We start from the raw sequence: 18,001 nt of genomic DNA on the forward strand, positions 1-18,001 counted from the left end.
GTTACGATAAATTGAAACTATAGCATGTCTACTTACAGTAGTATGAGAATACCTGTTTCTCACTGTATAATTAGAACAGTTCAATACCATGGGAGAGTGCCATACTAGGACACCAAAATTTTATTGCTGTGCTGCATTTGTGAGGATTTGTTTTGCTAGTGGTGCTCCATTGCAAATACCCTTACTGCTTAAAAGAGATAGACAAGAAAAATTAATGGCAGAACATCCTACTTCTGGCTGTTCTTTTCCAGACTTTACACTAGTGCAACTATATTGGATTCACTAGAGTGACTTCCCTATTACTCCTGACTTTCACTAAAGGAGAAACACATACCTTTAATTTAGCAGTCTTTATCTTTTGTAACATATTTTAAACCAGCCCGTAGTTGCTGGGCTCTTTTTACTTTAGTATTCAGTGGTAGTTTAACAAGAGTGGGAAGGACAGACCTGATCAGGAGGTTAACAACCTTATATCAACGATCTTTCATTTACTCTTTATAAGATAGTATTTATATTTCCTTTTTGGAAAGGAGCATTTGGCACAGAGAGTTGCAATGAAAGTTCCTGTTCACTTCGTTGTGATGCTTCTGCATGGAACTAAAGACCCCTGTTAATGACATCAAAATACATAATGTGAAAAGATCTGACCATACAAAATACTTTAAATTTTTTTTTTTTTTTGCAAAATAGTATGTGTGTTTGCACTTTACTGAATTTCATAGGTTTATTTTTAACCAGTGCTGATTTGAATTAAAATTTGCCCCAAAATACAAAATGAGGGTTTTGTTACCAGTTAATGAAAAAAGCAGTTGAGCCTGATTTTGCTCATGTGTACAGAAAATCCACTAAATTCTGTGTATGTTATACTGGCAGGATCAGGGCCATCATCTATGGAACTGGTTTTAATAATTGCATTCAGCCTGACATCTTCAGTGCCAAAGTTTAGAGACAATTACTGAACTCACAAAAGTGAGGCTTCATTTTCCAATGGGGAAGATTACTGTACCTTAATTTTAAATGCAGTAAGATTCAACTTAGGGTCTAGTCTTGTAAGTTTTGGGGCGTATTCTGCCAAACAAGTCTGTGCTGAGTATTACATTACTCACAGAGCAATATAAGGCGCTCCCTACCCTTAGGCTCAGCAAGGTGCTTTTACAACATTCCCGGTTTCTTCTGGCTTGGGAACTCAGGATGAGCTTGGCCCAGAGTACAGATACTCAGCTTGACGGTGAGTCACACACTCCTTAAACTGCCAATTCATCAGTCAAATATTTATCAATGTCTTTGCTACAGAGAGATAAAATCTGATCAGCTGTGAGAGGATTAAAAAAGTGGCAAGCTGTGCTGTTTTATTTGTCATTGCTGAAATTAGGGGAAAAAAAAAAACCAACCCTAGGATTCATGGTCAGCATGTGATATGAAAATAAATGAGTTCACACAATTCTGCATAAGAGGTAGTGTAACTTCTGTGCTTTAAGTTAGAAAATGAGTTAGAAATTCAAATTCCATGTCCTGTCATTACTTTCAGGAACTGACAGAAAAAGTGAACTTGGAGAAAAGACTCAAAGCCATATTTTTGCCCTTTCCATAGGTCTCACAGAGATCTGCAGGGTCCTGCAGAGTGGTGGTAGGGCTAGTGTGGTAACATCCCCTTTGAGCTCTTCTACCACAGTGTTGCACAGTGGGAAAACTGACTTCGCAGACGTAAATACTTCTGTCAGGCAAAAGGATTTGGCTGAGATTTGAGTCGCAGCTGTCTCGCAAAGGTGTACTTCCGTGGTCCAGGGTGGACCCTGGCGTTTGGTCCCTCCCTCTCCCAGAGCAGGAGGTGGGGAGAGGCAGGCTGTCTGCAGCCTGCTGCGCCGGTCAGGTACAGCGTTTAGAAATGGTGCCTGCCATTTCTGGTGCTCCTGGTGATTAATACCCTTGGGAAAACGTGCAAAGATTTTCTGTTAATAGGTGTGGCAGGATCCCTTGTGAAACCGTGCTTGCTCTGAAGACACTTAGCTGCAGGGATCTTGAGATTTCACCAGATCTCACCAGCGACTCTTACAGTTCTGCACGTTTCTAATGGTATTTAGAGCCAGATCCTGTGAGATGCAGACATGTTTGGAGGTTTCCTGTCATCATGACTTAAGTCTATGTGCATTCTATGATTCTGTAATTCTATGGGACTAGTTTGATGAGGCTGTGGTGTGCCAAAAACGATCCTAGTAAGAGCAGAGACATATGGGGATAACCCAGTTATGAAACTCAATGATTTCTGATGCTTGTATTCACTTTCTTGGTGTGTGCGGGAAAGCTGGTTTGTAGTATGTTCATTTCTGGTTATATTCTCGTGGATATTGTGATTCTCCACAGTTCTGCCAGCATATGCCTGTGCATTTCAGGGCACACACACCCAGCTGTCAGGCAGTGGCAGATGGGTGGTGGTTTAGTCCTGGGGTGTGTGCAGGCTGTGTGCTGGGAATGGAGATTCCAGGTCAGGTTTTTCTTCTGACTTGCCTACCCTGGGCATGCCAGGTAATCCCTTGATGAATCTATTGCTTGTTCAAACAAGTTTGGGGGGTGTGTGTGGGGAAGTGCTATGGTTTTGCTCTCATTGTTGAGTTATGGGAATCACTCAATACTTTGGATGTGCAAAACCACCTTTTTTAAAGCTTCCTTTACTTTTTGAAGGGAAAGCAAAACAAAACAACACCATTGAATATTTAAAGGCTGAATGTTCTGTGAAGGAATCAGAAAATTTAACAAAGATTATTCTAATTTTGTTAAAAGCAGATCTTTTGGCCAAGAGCATCCCCTTTGTGCTTCCAAAGCTTTAAGGAGCTCTGAAGCTGCTGGAAGGCACTGCAGAGCTGCTGGATGTGCTGCTGCTGTCTCCTTTACCCTGCTTCTCTAGACACTAATCACCCCAGATAACACAGCAACCTCTTGATGTGTACCAACAAAGGCAGAAACCAGAGCAGCCTCCACACTGCAGGCATTTATGCTGGGGTGTTCAGGTCTTCAGCACCAGCAGGAGGCAAATGAGAAAGCAGAAGGTAGCTGGCTCTCTTCCTTGCCCCTTGGGCTCTGTGGGGATGACAGCTCGGTAGGGCCTGCAAGGGTGTAAGCCAAGTGTTTACAGAGGATCTGTCATTCATTCAAAATGTATCACTTAGGAAATCTTTCGACTGGTGGGGTGTATTGATTCAGGGAGGTGTCTGAGCAGCTCCCATCCTCCCCACATCCCAGTGGCAGCAGGGCTTGGGCTGTCCTCTCATTTCTCTGGGAGAGCAAGAGCACAGGATAACAAGGGAGCGATGTGTTCTGCTTTGACATGCAGCAAGCAGGGTGGCTCCTGTAGAGAATGACAACAATGTGAAGATGCTGTGCCTTTTCTAGGCCTCTTCTGGCAGTAAAGAGATGCAGGGCTACATTTTAAGATCCCAAATTAAAGTGATTCTTCTGTGTTTTGAAGTATTCTCATAATTTTAAAACAAAGATGTTAACCCCCGCTTTGTTTTGCTTTGCTCCTTTAATAGTTAATGATTATTAAAGCTAAGTAATTTTAATAAAGAACTCAGCTTAATAGCATCTTTTTGAAATTCATGAGTTGCCTTTAAAGTAAGTGTCTCAGTCTAACATTTTGAGTTGTAGGGACATATATGTAGTTAAGGTATGAAGCAGTTCAGGCTGTTTCACTCAATGCTGTTCTGCAGGGTTTACAAAACAAAAGCAGTACATCAAATAGTAAGATTATTGCAAATGCATATATTTATTAGTAGGAGTCCATGTACTCTTGAGCTACAAGCCCTAATAAAAGACCAGGCTCCAGTCCCTACCCTTTCTACTGGAATGTATGCTGTATTTGCAGGGGTGTAGTAAAACAAGTGAAAAACCTGTGTGTATTTTCACCATGTGGTGTGCATACAGTGTTTGGTGCAGCAGGATTCTACTCAGAGGTCTGAGCTTTGGATGCTGCCAGAGTTAAAATCAGATCAAATTGTCATCATAGCAGCAGTAGTTGTTCCAATGACCAAACATTTCTTTAAACTCATTCAGTTTCATGTAAACAAAATCATATGAAGCAAGGGAGACCTTGACAAGATACCATCTATAATAGCTTAATCTGTGTCCTGTGAGGATTGTTGAGGTTTTGCAGCATTTATGCCGTTCTTTCTGAGGGGTATAAATATATTTTTATAGAGGATCTAGGTAACATGGTTGTACTGTAGTCCAGCTTTGTTCTTGCCTCCACATTATGATGCCATCTAGCATGTTCAGGGATTAGGGGTTGCTTCATTGTCTTTGGTCCAGTATATTCTGTGTTGAAGATGATTTTCCTTTCGCTGGCTGTTTCCTTCTGCTCAGGGTTGGCTGTCTGCTTACTCTGCATTGGGGTTTCTGCTTTGATCTACTTATTCCCATTAAAAGCCTGTTGGCTTCAATAAGAGGAATACTATACTGAGGGCCTTTTAAACTGCTTATGAAATACTCTCCTGTCACATGGGTGAAAAATAATGAACATGTGTCCATGTGAGATTGTGCTAGCGCCACAAGATTTATGAATCAATATATTTTAGAGGTATTGTCTTGCTAAGTATTTTTATTTTCTAAGTTCAGAAATTGATTTATACCCTTCTTAAGTATATTTGTACAGGCAAATCTTCTTCAGATTTGAAATCTTTGAGCCCTGTTGACTTGATGGAGCTATGCCATCAAACATCAGCTCCTGTACTAGTATCTGCTGTCTCTGCGTATGTGCTGTAACCCTGTGTAACCCCATTTGGTTGGCTGAGGGATTTGAAAGCCTTTAGCTTGCCCAGTGTTATCAGCTGCCTTTAACAGGCCACTACCTTTTCACCCATTAGCCTAGTATCGATCTCAGTCCTTATCCTAGTATTGATCTCAATATTTTGACCAAAAAGGCTCTTTAACAACAAAGCTGACATCCATGGTGTTAAAAGCAGCATTGCTGAAATCTTGTCCTCTTCTCTGTTTTCAGTTTTTACTGCTCCAGCTTTTGTTATTTTGGCTATATCTTTATCTACTTGATTGGAGGGCCTTACACTTGCTGCTTTATTCTTGCAGAGGTCCCTGTGAACTGTAAACAATTAACTTGTAGGTCTTTAGGGTGCACTTAAGCCTCCCACTTCACAGCATCTGCTCCTGCCTTTAAAATAGTTTTGTGCATCTCGTCTTCAGTTTTCCAACTTTTTAATTACTTGGACAATAATTCTGGCTGTGTTATTCAAACATCATTGGAATGAACACAGAATACTTGTAATCCTATCTTTTTATCTTTTGAATTGTTTTAGTAGTTTGATTTATTTGAAAATAACTTTTCTTTGCAATTTCTTAGCATTTTAACAATGACAGCCGTTGTTTAGACCTCTTCTCAGAAAAAAGTAATGCCTTTGAGGTCTCTGAAGTTACACTAAAGCTAGTGGACATATGCTGATTTATTACGGTAGAATTCTGGTTGCCATCTTGTTCTTTCAGCTTTAATAGGTATCCGGCATATATAGCTGTGAGGAGATGATTGAAAAAGCAACTGAAGAATACCCTTCTGATGTTCTAAAAAGAGAAAATTGCTTGAAAAGTTCCTCTCTCTTCCTTATTATGTTTCATTCATGAGAATAATTGTAGGTATAATTAAATGTAAATTTTAGATGCAGTCAGATACTTTTAGATCCAAACACAACAGCGATGCCTAAGGAGAAGGAATGATTTAGGAAAGGAAGCTGATGGGAAGCTTGGCACAAAATCAGACCCATATATTATTTTTCACAGTTGTTTTCTTTAAGCTGTTTCCAAGATACACAGGGGTGCATAGCACAGTAGGGTGCAGCATTTGTGCAGCCAAAGGGTCACACTACCAGCCAGAGGTTGCGTGTATACAGCTTGTTCTAAGTCACCCGGTGATTCTTTCTCTGTCTTTGGGGGTCTATTCCCTGGTATTGGGGGAAGCTGGTGAAAAGTTGCTCAAACTTCTTCAAGAAGAGCTGAAGCACCAACTGCACATACTGCAAAAGAGCTCCTAAAAATGTTTCTCACCACTCCAATGATTTTCCCAGGGATAGCTCTGCCAAGCTTTTTACATTGTCATAATTCCTTTTTCAAAGGATAGTCAGAGTCTGCTGAAGTCAATGGAAAGATTTCTATTGAATCCAGGTGACTTGCTGGCTCTGAGCTGCACAAATTTTCAACGGATAGTCTTTTTGATGTTAGGATGTAGTATGGAAGGTTTGAACCTCCAGTGATTTGTAATGGAAAAGGTTACCTACTGTGAGCACAGGAGTTAGAAAACTAAGTAAGGCTTGGAAGCGTCTTAGTTTCTTACCGTCTCTTAGTAGTGGTTTATTTTAGTTTCACTGGCAAGTGCTTGGACTTGGGAGCTGCCTGGGCTTGCTTGGGAGCTCTGATTCCATCAGCAAGGAATGGTTCCTTGCTTGAAGCACCTCACCCATATTTAACTAGCAGTGGCTTGCTTTGGTGGCTGAATCCCAAATGCTGGAAAAGCAACCTTCTGGCAGTATGGATGCAGTAGATTATGTGCAAGACAACAATAATGACCACTTTATCTTATTCCCTCCTCCCCCCTCCATTAGTGTTCTCAGTTCTGGAGTTTTACTTGGAACTCCCACTTTATTTATTTGTAAGAAAGCGTGCCCTCTAATTCCAGGCCTTACATCTGTTTTTGTAGTAACTTGTGCATCCTGCAATTCCTTCTTAAGACACCACGCTATCTTCATTCATTTCTGTTGATAAAAGGGCCCTTCGTACACTTGTATGGGCTTGTGTACTCATGCGCTTGTGTAGGAGAGGATCCTGTTTTTCCTTATGCTCTGACATGCAGTGCCTGATGTGATAACATATGTGATACCATCATGCAAAGGCTATGCCCTAATCTGTTGACTTTAACAAAGGTCACTAATAATTCATTCTTACTGTTAATACTGCCAAAATTTTGTCTACCAATCAAAGCTACAAATACCTCTATTGGGGAAAACCACCTTTCTTGTCTATGGCATGCCAGTTTCCACCTTCTACTCTGTGCTGTGGTGAAGCCGGTCCATGCCTGCTATTACAGAATTATGTAGTGGCTCTGCCATCATGGAATTGGCATTAGAACTTCACAGTGCAGTCATGCAGGAGGGCCAGATAAAGCGTGTGTGTCTCTGTGAAGCTAAATGAGGTGGATTATCCCATGTACCTTCCCTTAGCTGTTCTAAATTTGTATTTCTTGTGTCTTCAAAATATGTGATTACTCTGTACTTACTTCATCTTCTTCTTCTCCCCCACAACAGTCAGAATGGGACCTGTACAGTGTCCAGACGCCAGAACACCATCCAGGAGCTTTTGCAAAATTGTTCAGATTGCCTGATGCGAGCTGAGCTCATAGTACAACCCGTGAGTGCTTCTTGTTCTTCTTATCAAAAGTGATTATGAATATTACAGAGAATGAATGCTGCATTGTTACCTGGATTCACAGGCTCTGCTTCTTCATCTCCTTTCTCCCCTTTCAGCTGTTTGTGTGAGGCAACTGGGAGTGGAGTAGCATGCCTCTTTCATCTCCCTCTTCTGTTTGCGCTCAGTGTTCAGTAAAACTGAAATGTATCTGATTAAGAAAAGGGGGACTTCTTGATTAAAAAACGCCAACAAAACAACAAAAGCACCATTCAGACAGATTCTACTGCATCTAATTTTTCAGTTTTAGATCAAGACCACTGTCATTGTAGACAGCTATTAATAATGTTATGGCCACTTATTCTCTCCTAGTGTGTCCTATAGAATATTGGCATCATTTCTGAGGCCATAATGAACCTGGACCACCAGGGGAAAGACCTTTATTACCTTGATTTTATTTTTCTAGATGATTCCTAAAGTAGTATATGAAACTTGATTAAAATCGTCTGGTCTGTTTCATCCCAAATGCATACAGATGATCTTTGCTGTACATTACACTGATACAAACCCATAGCGCCTGGGGTGGATCATTCACTGGCTCTAGATTCAGTCCCAGTGAACATGGGATGTCCTCTGTTCCTGCTGAAGTCAGAGGAGGTGCAGGGTGGTGAGTGTATCCTGCTGTTGAGTAAAACTCGTTCACAGCTCTGGCAGTGTATGTGATTTAATGCACACTTTTGGACACTCTGTGAACAGAAAATTCTTTTAGGAATGAACTCTGTTGTTAGCAGTTCATTTCCTTTTCAGAGATAGAGCGTTTGTGAGCATGTTTATATAAAAATCAATGCCAGAGTAAATACTACATCATGTTAAGGATTAATATTATTCCACCGAAGTTAAAAGAACGTGATGCTTAGTTCCAGCTTGGTGCCGCAACATACATTGCTTACTTTGTTTTTTTTTCTTCCTGAGGGACAAAGTAATGAGGTCCATCAATATTTTATTTGCAAAATCAAATCACAGCTGGGTTATGTTTTGATAAGCACGGTTGTGTCAGTGTGGGGTGAGATCAAATAGCGTGCCTTCCTCCTTGAAGCACCATGACCATGCTGGTCCACTGCACTGAGACGGTGCATGAAGAATTTGCCTAGACTTTGAGTGATAAGGTGGGATGCAAATGTGACAGGGCATGGAGCTGGTCCTAGGCTGACAGGGTGCAGTCTGTGTTTTTGCAGGGGGAGAAAGTCTTAGAAACTTCTGAAAAAACAGGAGCAATGTCCACGAACTCCCACTAGCACAATGTTTGCTTCTTGTCCTCTAAACACAAAAGCATAAGGTCTTAAAAACTTAGCACACTGTGTAAAGCCTTGGTTCTGCTGAAATAAACATCAGTCAGACTGTGCCGTTCTTTGTGGAAAGGTTTGGTACTATGTTTTAATAGCATTCTTTCATTTTTTATTTAAAATAAGGACTTTCTGGTGACTGTGGGTCTTCTGTTAATTTGCCTTCTGCCAGTTAAAGCTGGCAATCAGAAACCTAGTGGTTGAAAACTATCATGCTTCCTAAAAATAATCAGTCCTCCTAAAATCTTTTTTAAAACAGTGAAGCTGGGGCTTAGATGATTAATATTCAATTAAATCTAACACTTTTTGTTTGTCTGTTTTTGTTTTTTGTTTGTTTTAGGAATTGAAATATGGGGATGGTGTCCAAATTAGAGGGAACAGAGATCTGGAAGATTGTTTTGCGCAGGCAAATGACCAAATGGATATCCTGGATGGGCTGATCAGAGAGATGAGGCAGATGGGCCAGCCCTGTGACATGTATCAGAAAAGGTATTGCCAGGGAACAGGGGAGGGAATGTAGCTGATAAGTCTGTGGTATCTCAAGTGCTTGCCTTCCCTGATGTTGCAGGATGTGTCAGAAATTGGTAAGGTGGAACTAAATCTCTTTGGGGCTTGCTGCCATGGAGAAGGCCCTTGCAGTAATGTATTTCTTACAAAATTTCACACCGTGGTTGTCCCCATGAAATTATAGTCAGCATGTGTTTTCCACAGCCTGTACTTTCAGCACTCTGTTTTGAATACTTGGTGGTCCACTAGGAGAGATAAATTGTGTTGTTTTCATGTTTTCTGAGTGTTTTCCTCATAGGCACTAAGTGGTTCCTTCCCTTTCAGGCTGCTTCAGCTTCAAGAGCAAATGCGTGCCCTATACAAAGCCATCAGTGTTCCCCGTGCCAGGAGGGCCAGCTCCAAAGGTGGTGGTTGCTACTCTTCTCAGAGTGGCTCAGGCTGGGATGAGTACACGAAACGTGTCACAAGTGAATGTTTAAACTGGATGAGGCAGCAGAAGGTAAATCCGTGCAAAACCCAGAGAAAATGCTGACCTAGTGGTTTTTATGACTATCACCTCACATGCGGTAATATTTTGGGTGCCAGTAGAGTAGAAAATTAAAAGCACACATGAATGCTAGTATATTATTCCAAGTACCTCCTCCCTCCCCACCCCCAAATTGAACATATAGTGGATTTCCACTGAAATGCAAACATGGATTTGGGGTCTTTTTTGTAGAGGAAAAAGCATGGAAGTTAGCTTTGAAAGGTAAATGAGACACAGCTGTTAGCATAACAAAAGGCATTGCTATGTTTGTGTTAGGGATTATTACACCTGATATTTCCTTCCTTCCTTCCTTCCATAGATTTCCTTTATGATTCATATTTATTTTAACCCTTTACACAGCTAGGACCAGCTTTACAGATTTAACCATTGTCCAGTATTTTACAGTTGTACCCTGCCTTTATTCTATCCTTAACTCAGTGGGAGCCAGAAGACAGAGCTGATTGCTACAGGACTAGGCTTTCAGAAGTCACTGCTGAAAGACACACAGAAATGCTGAAGTTGCTATCTGTTGCATTTCCAGAATGAACTTTCCTGAGCACAGCTGTTGATGGTGTAACGTGGAGTAGAAAATGGATGTTGAATGCTCACAGTCTGGTTTTGTGTTGCTGCAGTGAAAGCTGTGTGTTTGTGGTTGGACAGCCCTTTCTGAGGACAGGGAGGATGGAACAAGATGGCTTAAGTTGTACTTTGCAGGCTCCTTGTGAATTGAAATTACATTATTTGTATCTCTCTTTATTAGGTTGTTGCTTAGTGATCCTGTCATTGTTATCTGCCTATGGTGTTTGCTAGGTGGCTGCTATGTAAACCAGATAGGAAGGGGAGAGCTCTGTACAGCTGCCACAGTTTTATGTGGGTGCTGGTCACAGTCTAGTTTTTCAGTGCCCTCCCACAGTGTGACATGTTTTAAAGGAAGACAGGGAAGTGGAGGTGCAGTCCTTGAGTGGTAACGTGGATAAGTATTGTGCCTGGGCAGCGACAGCAGATATGATTGCTCTGCTCACTCTGTGAGGAGAGTAGGCTAATCATCAGACATGCCATAGTTTGAGTAGTGATGTTGGACAGACACTAGGCATGCTTTCAGCGCTGAAAGATGGTGAACATGCAGCACCTCCCTAAGACACCACATGACACCCAGCTCAGACACCCCCTTGTCAAGCACAGGGAGCTTAAGCAAGTGCTTTGTAGCTGTGTTCCCACACAAAACCTCCTGTGAAAGTAAAAGGCTCTCTCCCTTTCCCTTTTGTAGTCCCTAAGGCAAAGCTGAGGTGGGGCTAGTAAGCACTTAGTTCCCTGTTGGGCTTTTGAGGTGGGTTTTTTTTCAGGGAAAATTATTTTTGAACTTTCCACCACGCATCTTCTTCCCTTCGTGCCTCGCTGTGTCCCATTACCTGCTAACATTGGGACTAGGATAACGTTTGCCATAGTAATGCGATGAGATGTGGGAAAAAGGTCTGAGCAGCTGTGGTTTTCTGCTGGTGTTCTTCTGTTTTCTGTCTGGATGGTTTCCTGACAGGAGAATCAGGTGGTAGGAGGGTTGGTCAAATTTCCAAAGCACAATTAGGGAAAGTTCAGTGAAACACGGACAGCCTTTGTTCGTGTACTGGCAGTCAGCCAGGGCTGCCACTGTTGCTGCAGACTCTTTGGACTGTTTAAATACAATGAGAAGGGTCAAAGTCCCGTAACTTTTAAATGGCTGAATGCAAAGTGGTTTTGCTTCTTGGATCTTTTTCAAAACTGCCTTTGAACCCCTACGCTTGAGTGTGGTTTGGGCTTTATTGTTATCTGTTGACTCACAAAGATTTGGCTCCAGGCTGGTAATTACCAAATTCGGTCCCAACCCAAGATTAAGAAACATATTTCTTTACTGTGTGCCTGTGCAGACAGGCATTCGGACACAGATGGAGTGTGTCTTTACAGCATAAAAGACGATTTGGAGTTTGAGGAGCTGAACTGTGAATTCATTGGCTTTTAATATTTGAAATAATGAAAAAAAGAACTGCAGTCAGATAGTTTATTAAGTTAGTAATTATCCAGGTGTATTACTTTATTTCAAAGGCTATTCCTAGAGATCCTGCAATAAATATTGCTAAAATGCAAAACAAACTACATGTTGTATAATGATTCCAGTGTATCTTCGGTTTCGTCATTTAGTTTGACTGAAGTTATTGGAATTTACATGAGTGTAATTAAAATGGAAATATAGTGTACTGGGCTACAGAACTTGACTCTGGGTATTATCACATGAGCTGCATGAATAGCACTGTTTGATAAAGTAATAATTTGCTTTCAGGGTGATAACAATGTAACTGTACTGTAGCACATAAAAGAAAAGTTTGGTCCAAAGAGAACAGATGGAAACTACACTACTGAGCATGCTTCATCTAGTCTATTTTTAAGCAACTTAAATATTTTCTCTACTTTGTTTCTTCTACTTTGGGAGCCTGTCACACAGTTTAAGTGATGACAATTAAAGAAATCGTGACCCTCTATCCTGAACTTCCCTTTGTACAGTTTTGCTCTCTACTGCTTGTTTCCTTTAGTTCAATTCCTTTATGCTCCAATTTAGATAATAACATTGGAAAGGAAAGTGCAAATACTGTCTCTTTCTCCTAGGCTGAAATGGAGCTAGTGAAATGGGGGTTTGATGCAGCATCCATCGAGCAACAAATTGGTGACCATAGGAGAACTCACAATGCTATTGGAGACTATCGCTGGCACCTGGACAAAGTCAAAACAGATCTGGTAATTACTGTCTCACCTTACATGACGCTTAGTCTAGATTTATATCGTTGGCTTGCCGGTATTTCACTACAAAAAGGAATGCTGAGTACTCCAGCTTCTCTTCAGAAAGTAGTGGTGTCACAATAGCAACCAGTTTCAACCCTAACGTTTATTATTTCATTATGATTTTGTGTTCCACTCCTTTCCCCAGAACTTTAAAATGAAATTTTGGTAGCTATTTGACATTTTATTGTTGTGTACCAAGACTGGCAAATAAATGTTGCAATGTTTTTTGCAAGAAGAATAGCTAAGAATGATTATTCTCACTTCCTGTTTAGGTACATTAAAACAAGAAAGTGAAAGGATAAGGTGGGTGCTTAGATACAGCATCTTGAATAAGGAGGGAGAATGAGGGAGTTTCTGTATTTTGCCTCTCTGAGGCTTCTCTTCCCCTCTGGATTTTGTGATTGGATAAAAAAGTCACTGAAAATGCAGTGATTAACTTCATCTCCTATTAGCCCAGCAGCTAGGCATAGGAGAGAGGAGTCTTACTTCATTCCCATTCTTCTTTTCTGTTAATTGCTCACAGGGACAGGAGCAGAGAGAGTTGGATCTAAAGAAAAGGCACTCCATTCTGGAGCTCTGATCTCTCAGTCAAGCTGAAGAGTGGAAGGGGTGTTACTACCTTTTCCTTTTCTGTTTCCAAATAGGAAAGGTGATAGTCTGGCCCTTTGGAATACCAGTTCCAAGGTTGTGCAGGTTCCCAGTCCTAGAAAAGGTAATAAAAAAAAGAGCCTCTTGCTCGTATTTTATACTACTTCATAATCTCCAAAGTCAGTTGTAGGACTAGCTGGTTTCCCATAGATATCTAGGGGCTTGGTACAAAAAGCGATTCAGTTTTGGGAGCTGTTTTGGTATTACAGGGGTTACGTGCAACCTTGCTTATGTACTAAAGCATCCCTGAAGGAAGTGATTTTGTCCAACCTTTGGTTTTATACTTCTTGTGGTCTCCAGTGGTGCAGATCTCTCTTCACCTATGTCTTTTGCAGGAATTTGCAGATTACCACCTGTAATTCTAACATTATGATACTGACAGTTTGAAGAAGATACCAGCAAACAGGCAACTTGTAAAAGGCTCACTAAATATTTGCTGTCTCTGTTTCAGCGGGAGAAGGCGGCAGTTCATCAGCTGGAGGAAGAATATGAAGGACTGCTGGTAAGCATGAGATGTGTTCATTTCTGATACCCTCTATGGTGAACGTTGTTTTTGCTTTATTAACAGCAGTGTGATAGTCAAGGGACACTTCAGGTTTCAGCAGAGTAACAGATGAATATTTAAATAAGTCTGTTCTGCTGTAAGCTGACAGTGCTTTGTAGTTTCTACATGGTTCAGTTTGAGTCATGAACTTGAGATTATTTCATTACCTGGTGTGTAATTGACTTACTCTCACAAAAAGGTTTCTAGTTTGCACCTGCTGAAGGGAGTCGGTCACTAAGCAGGTGAAGAGTAGAACTCTACTTCCATAACAGGAGTAAATGTAGTGATGAAGTTAGTCTGTATATCATAGAATGGTTTGGGTTAAAGATCACCAGTTCCAAAACCCCTGCTATGGGCAAGGGCACCTTCCACTGGACCAGCTTGTGAAGGTTAAAAAGTTACACAAAGGTGAGATTAGAACCAAGTTCTGTCTAGGGGTGTGTGTTACTCCTGCTTTGGACTTCACGTAAAATGCAGTGAGAATTTTGTGCAAATGATACTTGGGATTGGAAGCTGATTCCTGTACACATTTCAAGCAACAGGATGTGTGTTGTGATGTGAGAACAGAGAAGGAATCTTTGCATGAAGTGTCATCTACGTAACAGGTTCTGCTACAACATCAAGGATTTATTGAGGTGCAGATAAAAGTGATGCTAAATGTTTGGGCATTTCTTGTGTTTTCACCCATGCCTTTTTGCTTGCCTGTCTACATGCCTGCTACACTTGTGTTACTTGTGTTTGAAATAAAGCTGCTGACTTCAGGTTCCCTTTGTTCTATAAATCCAGACATATTGTCCACTGCCCATTGCCAGCAGGTTTCATAGCTCAGTAAACCCAAGCACCTTACCTGTTGTCCATTGCCAACAGGTTTTATAGATGTATGGCTTTTACTGTTATTTTAGTTTTTTATTTAAAAAAGGGGCATGTTGTCCTCCCTTCTCCACCTAGCAGAGGCACTTCTGTGTTCATGGCTTCTCATTTTTGGAATTTCTTTTAGAAATACTCCTTTGAGAGAATGGATCAGCTCCGTCAATTCCAGAACCTCATCCAAGCCACCAGCAGAGAGATCATGTGGATCAATGACTGTGAGGAAGAGGAGCTTCTCTATGACTGGAGTGACAGAAACACTGACATCTCCAGGAAGCAGGAGGCCTTCTCTGTAAGACACCTCAACCTCCCTAGGTTTTCCATGGTTTTCTTTTGGGATATTGAGGGAGGAACAGCCTGGCTCAAAGTGGGGACTGATCACAGGATGGTCCATCCTTCACTCTTTCGAAGTTCCTGAGGACTTTTATTGACAGTTTTGGATTAAGTACCATGTGACAACATTTTGAGTCAAGATTGGACACCTATTGGAAGATTGTGTTCACATTCAACTAGTTGTCATGGTTTCTTTTGATTTTGGAAGCTGGGCTTATCAGTACTGTCCACTGTGGACAGTAATCACATATAACTTGTGCACACAGTCATTATGTTGGCAAACTAAATGGAGGGACTTGAATCAAGCAGTTTGATTCTCCTTGTTAGGACGGTGTAGGATTTAGGGGTGTCCTCATATTTGGCCCTGATTGTCTGTCACGAGGAAGTAGAACTATACTAGAGGGAACTGCTCTCTTCTTCTGGCAGTTTTGCCAGCACCACACTGAGTGCACAGTCAGAGGTAGTTTCCACTGCTCCTTGTCTTCTGTGGGTAATTGAGCATGTGCGTTTCTTTAACCAATATTGGTGCTGATCTCCAAATTGAAAAAGGAGTAAAAGTTCGCACTATTAAAGAGGTACTGTTTTTTTAGTTCAGTTATTCTGGATGTTGCAAAATGCAATAATTTTTGCTTCCATCATTCCTAGGAAAAGCAGAACTTTGGATGCTTTGCTCCATGAAGCAGCAGCCCTAGAGACTAGACCTGGTTAGAGTGTACCTTCTTTGATTCTACTGTCTTCATAATTAACTTCAGTACACTGAATAGAATTGCTATGTAATGTTATCAGGGATCATTTTACATTATTGCAACTATCTGGAAATTTTTAAGTAAATCATCCTGTGCAGCATGTTTGGGGACTTGTTTAATGCTGTGTTTTGGTTGTGTAGAAACGCATGAGTGAACTGGAGCTTAAAGAAAAAGAACTCAATAAGCTAAAGCAAGAAAGCGACCAGCTAGTACTCAACCAGCACCCTGCTTCAGACAAAATCGAGGTGAGTTAGATTGTGCGATTTCACTTGCTCCTTCACTTGTTACATGGGAAAAGTTCTCTGTGAAAGTCTGCAAATGGAATGCTACACTTGGACCTGAGAAGGGTTTGCCTGCCAAAAAGCATGTCCATGTTTTATGGAGCTGGCCACAAGAAGAGCAGACTTCTTAAGAGCTGAGAGAGCTACCATTGCTATCAAATTTGATGATAGATGCATGTAAAAATAATTCAAGGCTTAGAATGTTGTCTGAGTGTACTGAAATTGCTGTATCTTGAGTTGACTACAGTGCAGTGGAATTTATGGTGGGAAGGCATGTTGTCGTTGTTCTGCTATCTCAGTAGGCATGCTTTTGAAGAAAGCCACACCCTTTGTTGAGGGTTTATATTTAATCCAGTTGCAAATACGTTCTGCAACTGAAATTCATAGCACATTTCTACAGCTTATTCAAGGCAGTTTTGCTTTCACAGCTTGATGTGCATTTACCTTTCAATTACAAAGGCTGCAACAATTTGGAAAATCTCATTTTATTAAGAAATGCTGTAGTTGTTGCAGTTTTAACATAGTCCTTCCTGCTTTTCGGTGTATCTAAATTTGTTAACTGTTAACATGTTGTATAAAATCATCATTTGTATTTCTTCTGTGGTCTGTTTCTGCCTTAAAGGAAAGTTCCCTGTAAGCTCCAACAGTAAAGTAAAAGTTGTGTGTCATTTTCTAAAGAATATACATCAGGATTACTTAAGAAGTTTGAATTTAAAAATAGCCATCATAAAATAATCATGTGTGATATTGTTCCTTGGAAGAACATGACAATTTGCAATTGAAACATTTTATTTGCACTCATTTTTGTGCATTTCATCCCTTTTTGTTCGTGCACTTCAGGCTTTATGCTGGTCAAACATAATTCAATTCATGCACAAATTTCTCTCTGCATTCCACAAGCAGGCATTTAACTCATTTCAGTTAGGTAGATGCTTAGAAGTTGGGGAAGTATTTGCATAAGTTTGTTGTAGCAGATTTTTCATTTGCATTTATGTGGAGCATAAACAGTTTTCCTTGAGTCTAGGTAAGGAGAGAGATCGGTGTGGTGGTTTGAGTGCTGTATATTGCTTTTTTTATTAGGCCTACATGGATACATTACAAACTCAGTGGAGCTGGATTCTTCAGATCACCAAATGCATTGATGTTCACCTGAAAGAGAATGCAGCTTACTTTCAGGTGAGTAGTGATGTGGAGAATTCACACATCCCATCCCAGATATTTTTTCTGTACCAGAATCTTTTTATATGCATGCTTAGATATTTGTAACACATTGTTACTGTACTGTAAATGCTACCATTCTGCCAGATGTGAACTGGGATTTCTAATGAAAAGAATCCATTGATTTTTAGCAAATATTTTTAAGAGCTGTGTACAACTGAAATCACAACTTTCCTCCAATAGTTCTTTGAAGAGGCCCAAGCCACAGAGTGCTACTTGAAAAACTTGCAAGACTCCATCAGAAAGAAGTTCATCTGTGATAAGAGCATGTCACTACAGTCTTTGCTGGAGCAGATCAAAGAGCTGGAGGTATTGTCACACCCACCTGACAGGTTATGTTCTGCTTTCCTTGGAAATCAGTTGCCCCTTTCAGATGCCAAACGTAAACCCAGGTGTACTGCAATTTTTATATACAGTACTGTATGAATTTGAAACCGTAACAGTATATTCCTGCCTATGTCTTAGGAAAGCCTACAAACAGATCAGTGTTATTTCAATTTATGTAGTACTCTTTGGGAACTGTGTCTTTTTAAACCTGGAATGAGCCCAACAAATTCCCAAGTTTCTGACATGCTAACAAATTAAAAATCACTTTCATTCATAGGTGATAGAGTAGATTTTGCCTCAAAGGATAAGTGCATTTAAAAAATCATTCATTGTGTCACTATGTCACTGTAGTCTTTTTCAAAGGACTTAACTCAGCTTTTTTAGCTAAGTATTTCCTCATCATGAATTAGGTACTGCAATTCCAGATTGAATATACTGGAGAAAAAAATGGTCAGTGG

At 40.6% G+C, this 18,001-nt stretch overlaps 1 protein-coding gene across 4 annotated transcripts in view; it reads left to right on the plus strand.

Moving 5' to 3' along the window:
- Positions 1 to 18,001, plus strand: part of DSP (desmoplakin) — a 37,795-nt gene that overhangs the window by 1,998 nt on the left and 17,796 nt on the right. For all 4 annotated transcript variants that reach the window (XM_061449426.1, XM_061449425.1, XM_061449428.1 and 1 more), the window contains exons 2-10: positions 7,296 to 7,398; positions 9,079 to 9,227; positions 9,570 to 9,744; positions 12,406 to 12,534; positions 13,679 to 13,729; positions 14,769 to 14,930; positions 15,858 to 15,962; positions 17,079 to 17,174; positions 17,400 to 17,525. In XM_061449426.1, coding sequence (XP_061305410.1) covers positions 7,372 to 7,398; positions 9,079 to 9,227; positions 9,570 to 9,744; positions 12,406 to 12,534; positions 13,679 to 13,729; positions 14,769 to 14,930; positions 15,858 to 15,962; positions 17,079 to 17,174; positions 17,400 to 17,525 — 1,020 coding nt within the window. In that variant the 5' untranslated portion in view covers positions 7,296 to 7,371. The remainder of the gene's footprint in view (positions 1 to 7,295; positions 7,399 to 9,078; positions 9,228 to 9,569; positions 9,745 to 12,405; positions 12,535 to 13,678; positions 13,730 to 14,768; positions 14,931 to 15,857; positions 15,963 to 17,078; positions 17,175 to 17,399; positions 17,526 to 18,001) is intronic.

The sequence above is a fragment of the Pezoporus flaviventris genome, unplaced genomic scaffold (assembly GCF_033815535.1).
Source record: "Pezoporus flaviventris isolate CSIRO_AGI_PZ_B2104156 unplaced genomic scaffold, CSIRO_AGI_Pfla_v1 ptg000007l, whole genome shotgun sequence".
Classification (NCBI taxonomy): Eukaryota; Metazoa; Chordata; class Aves; order Psittaciformes; family Psittacidae; genus Pezoporus; species Pezoporus flaviventris.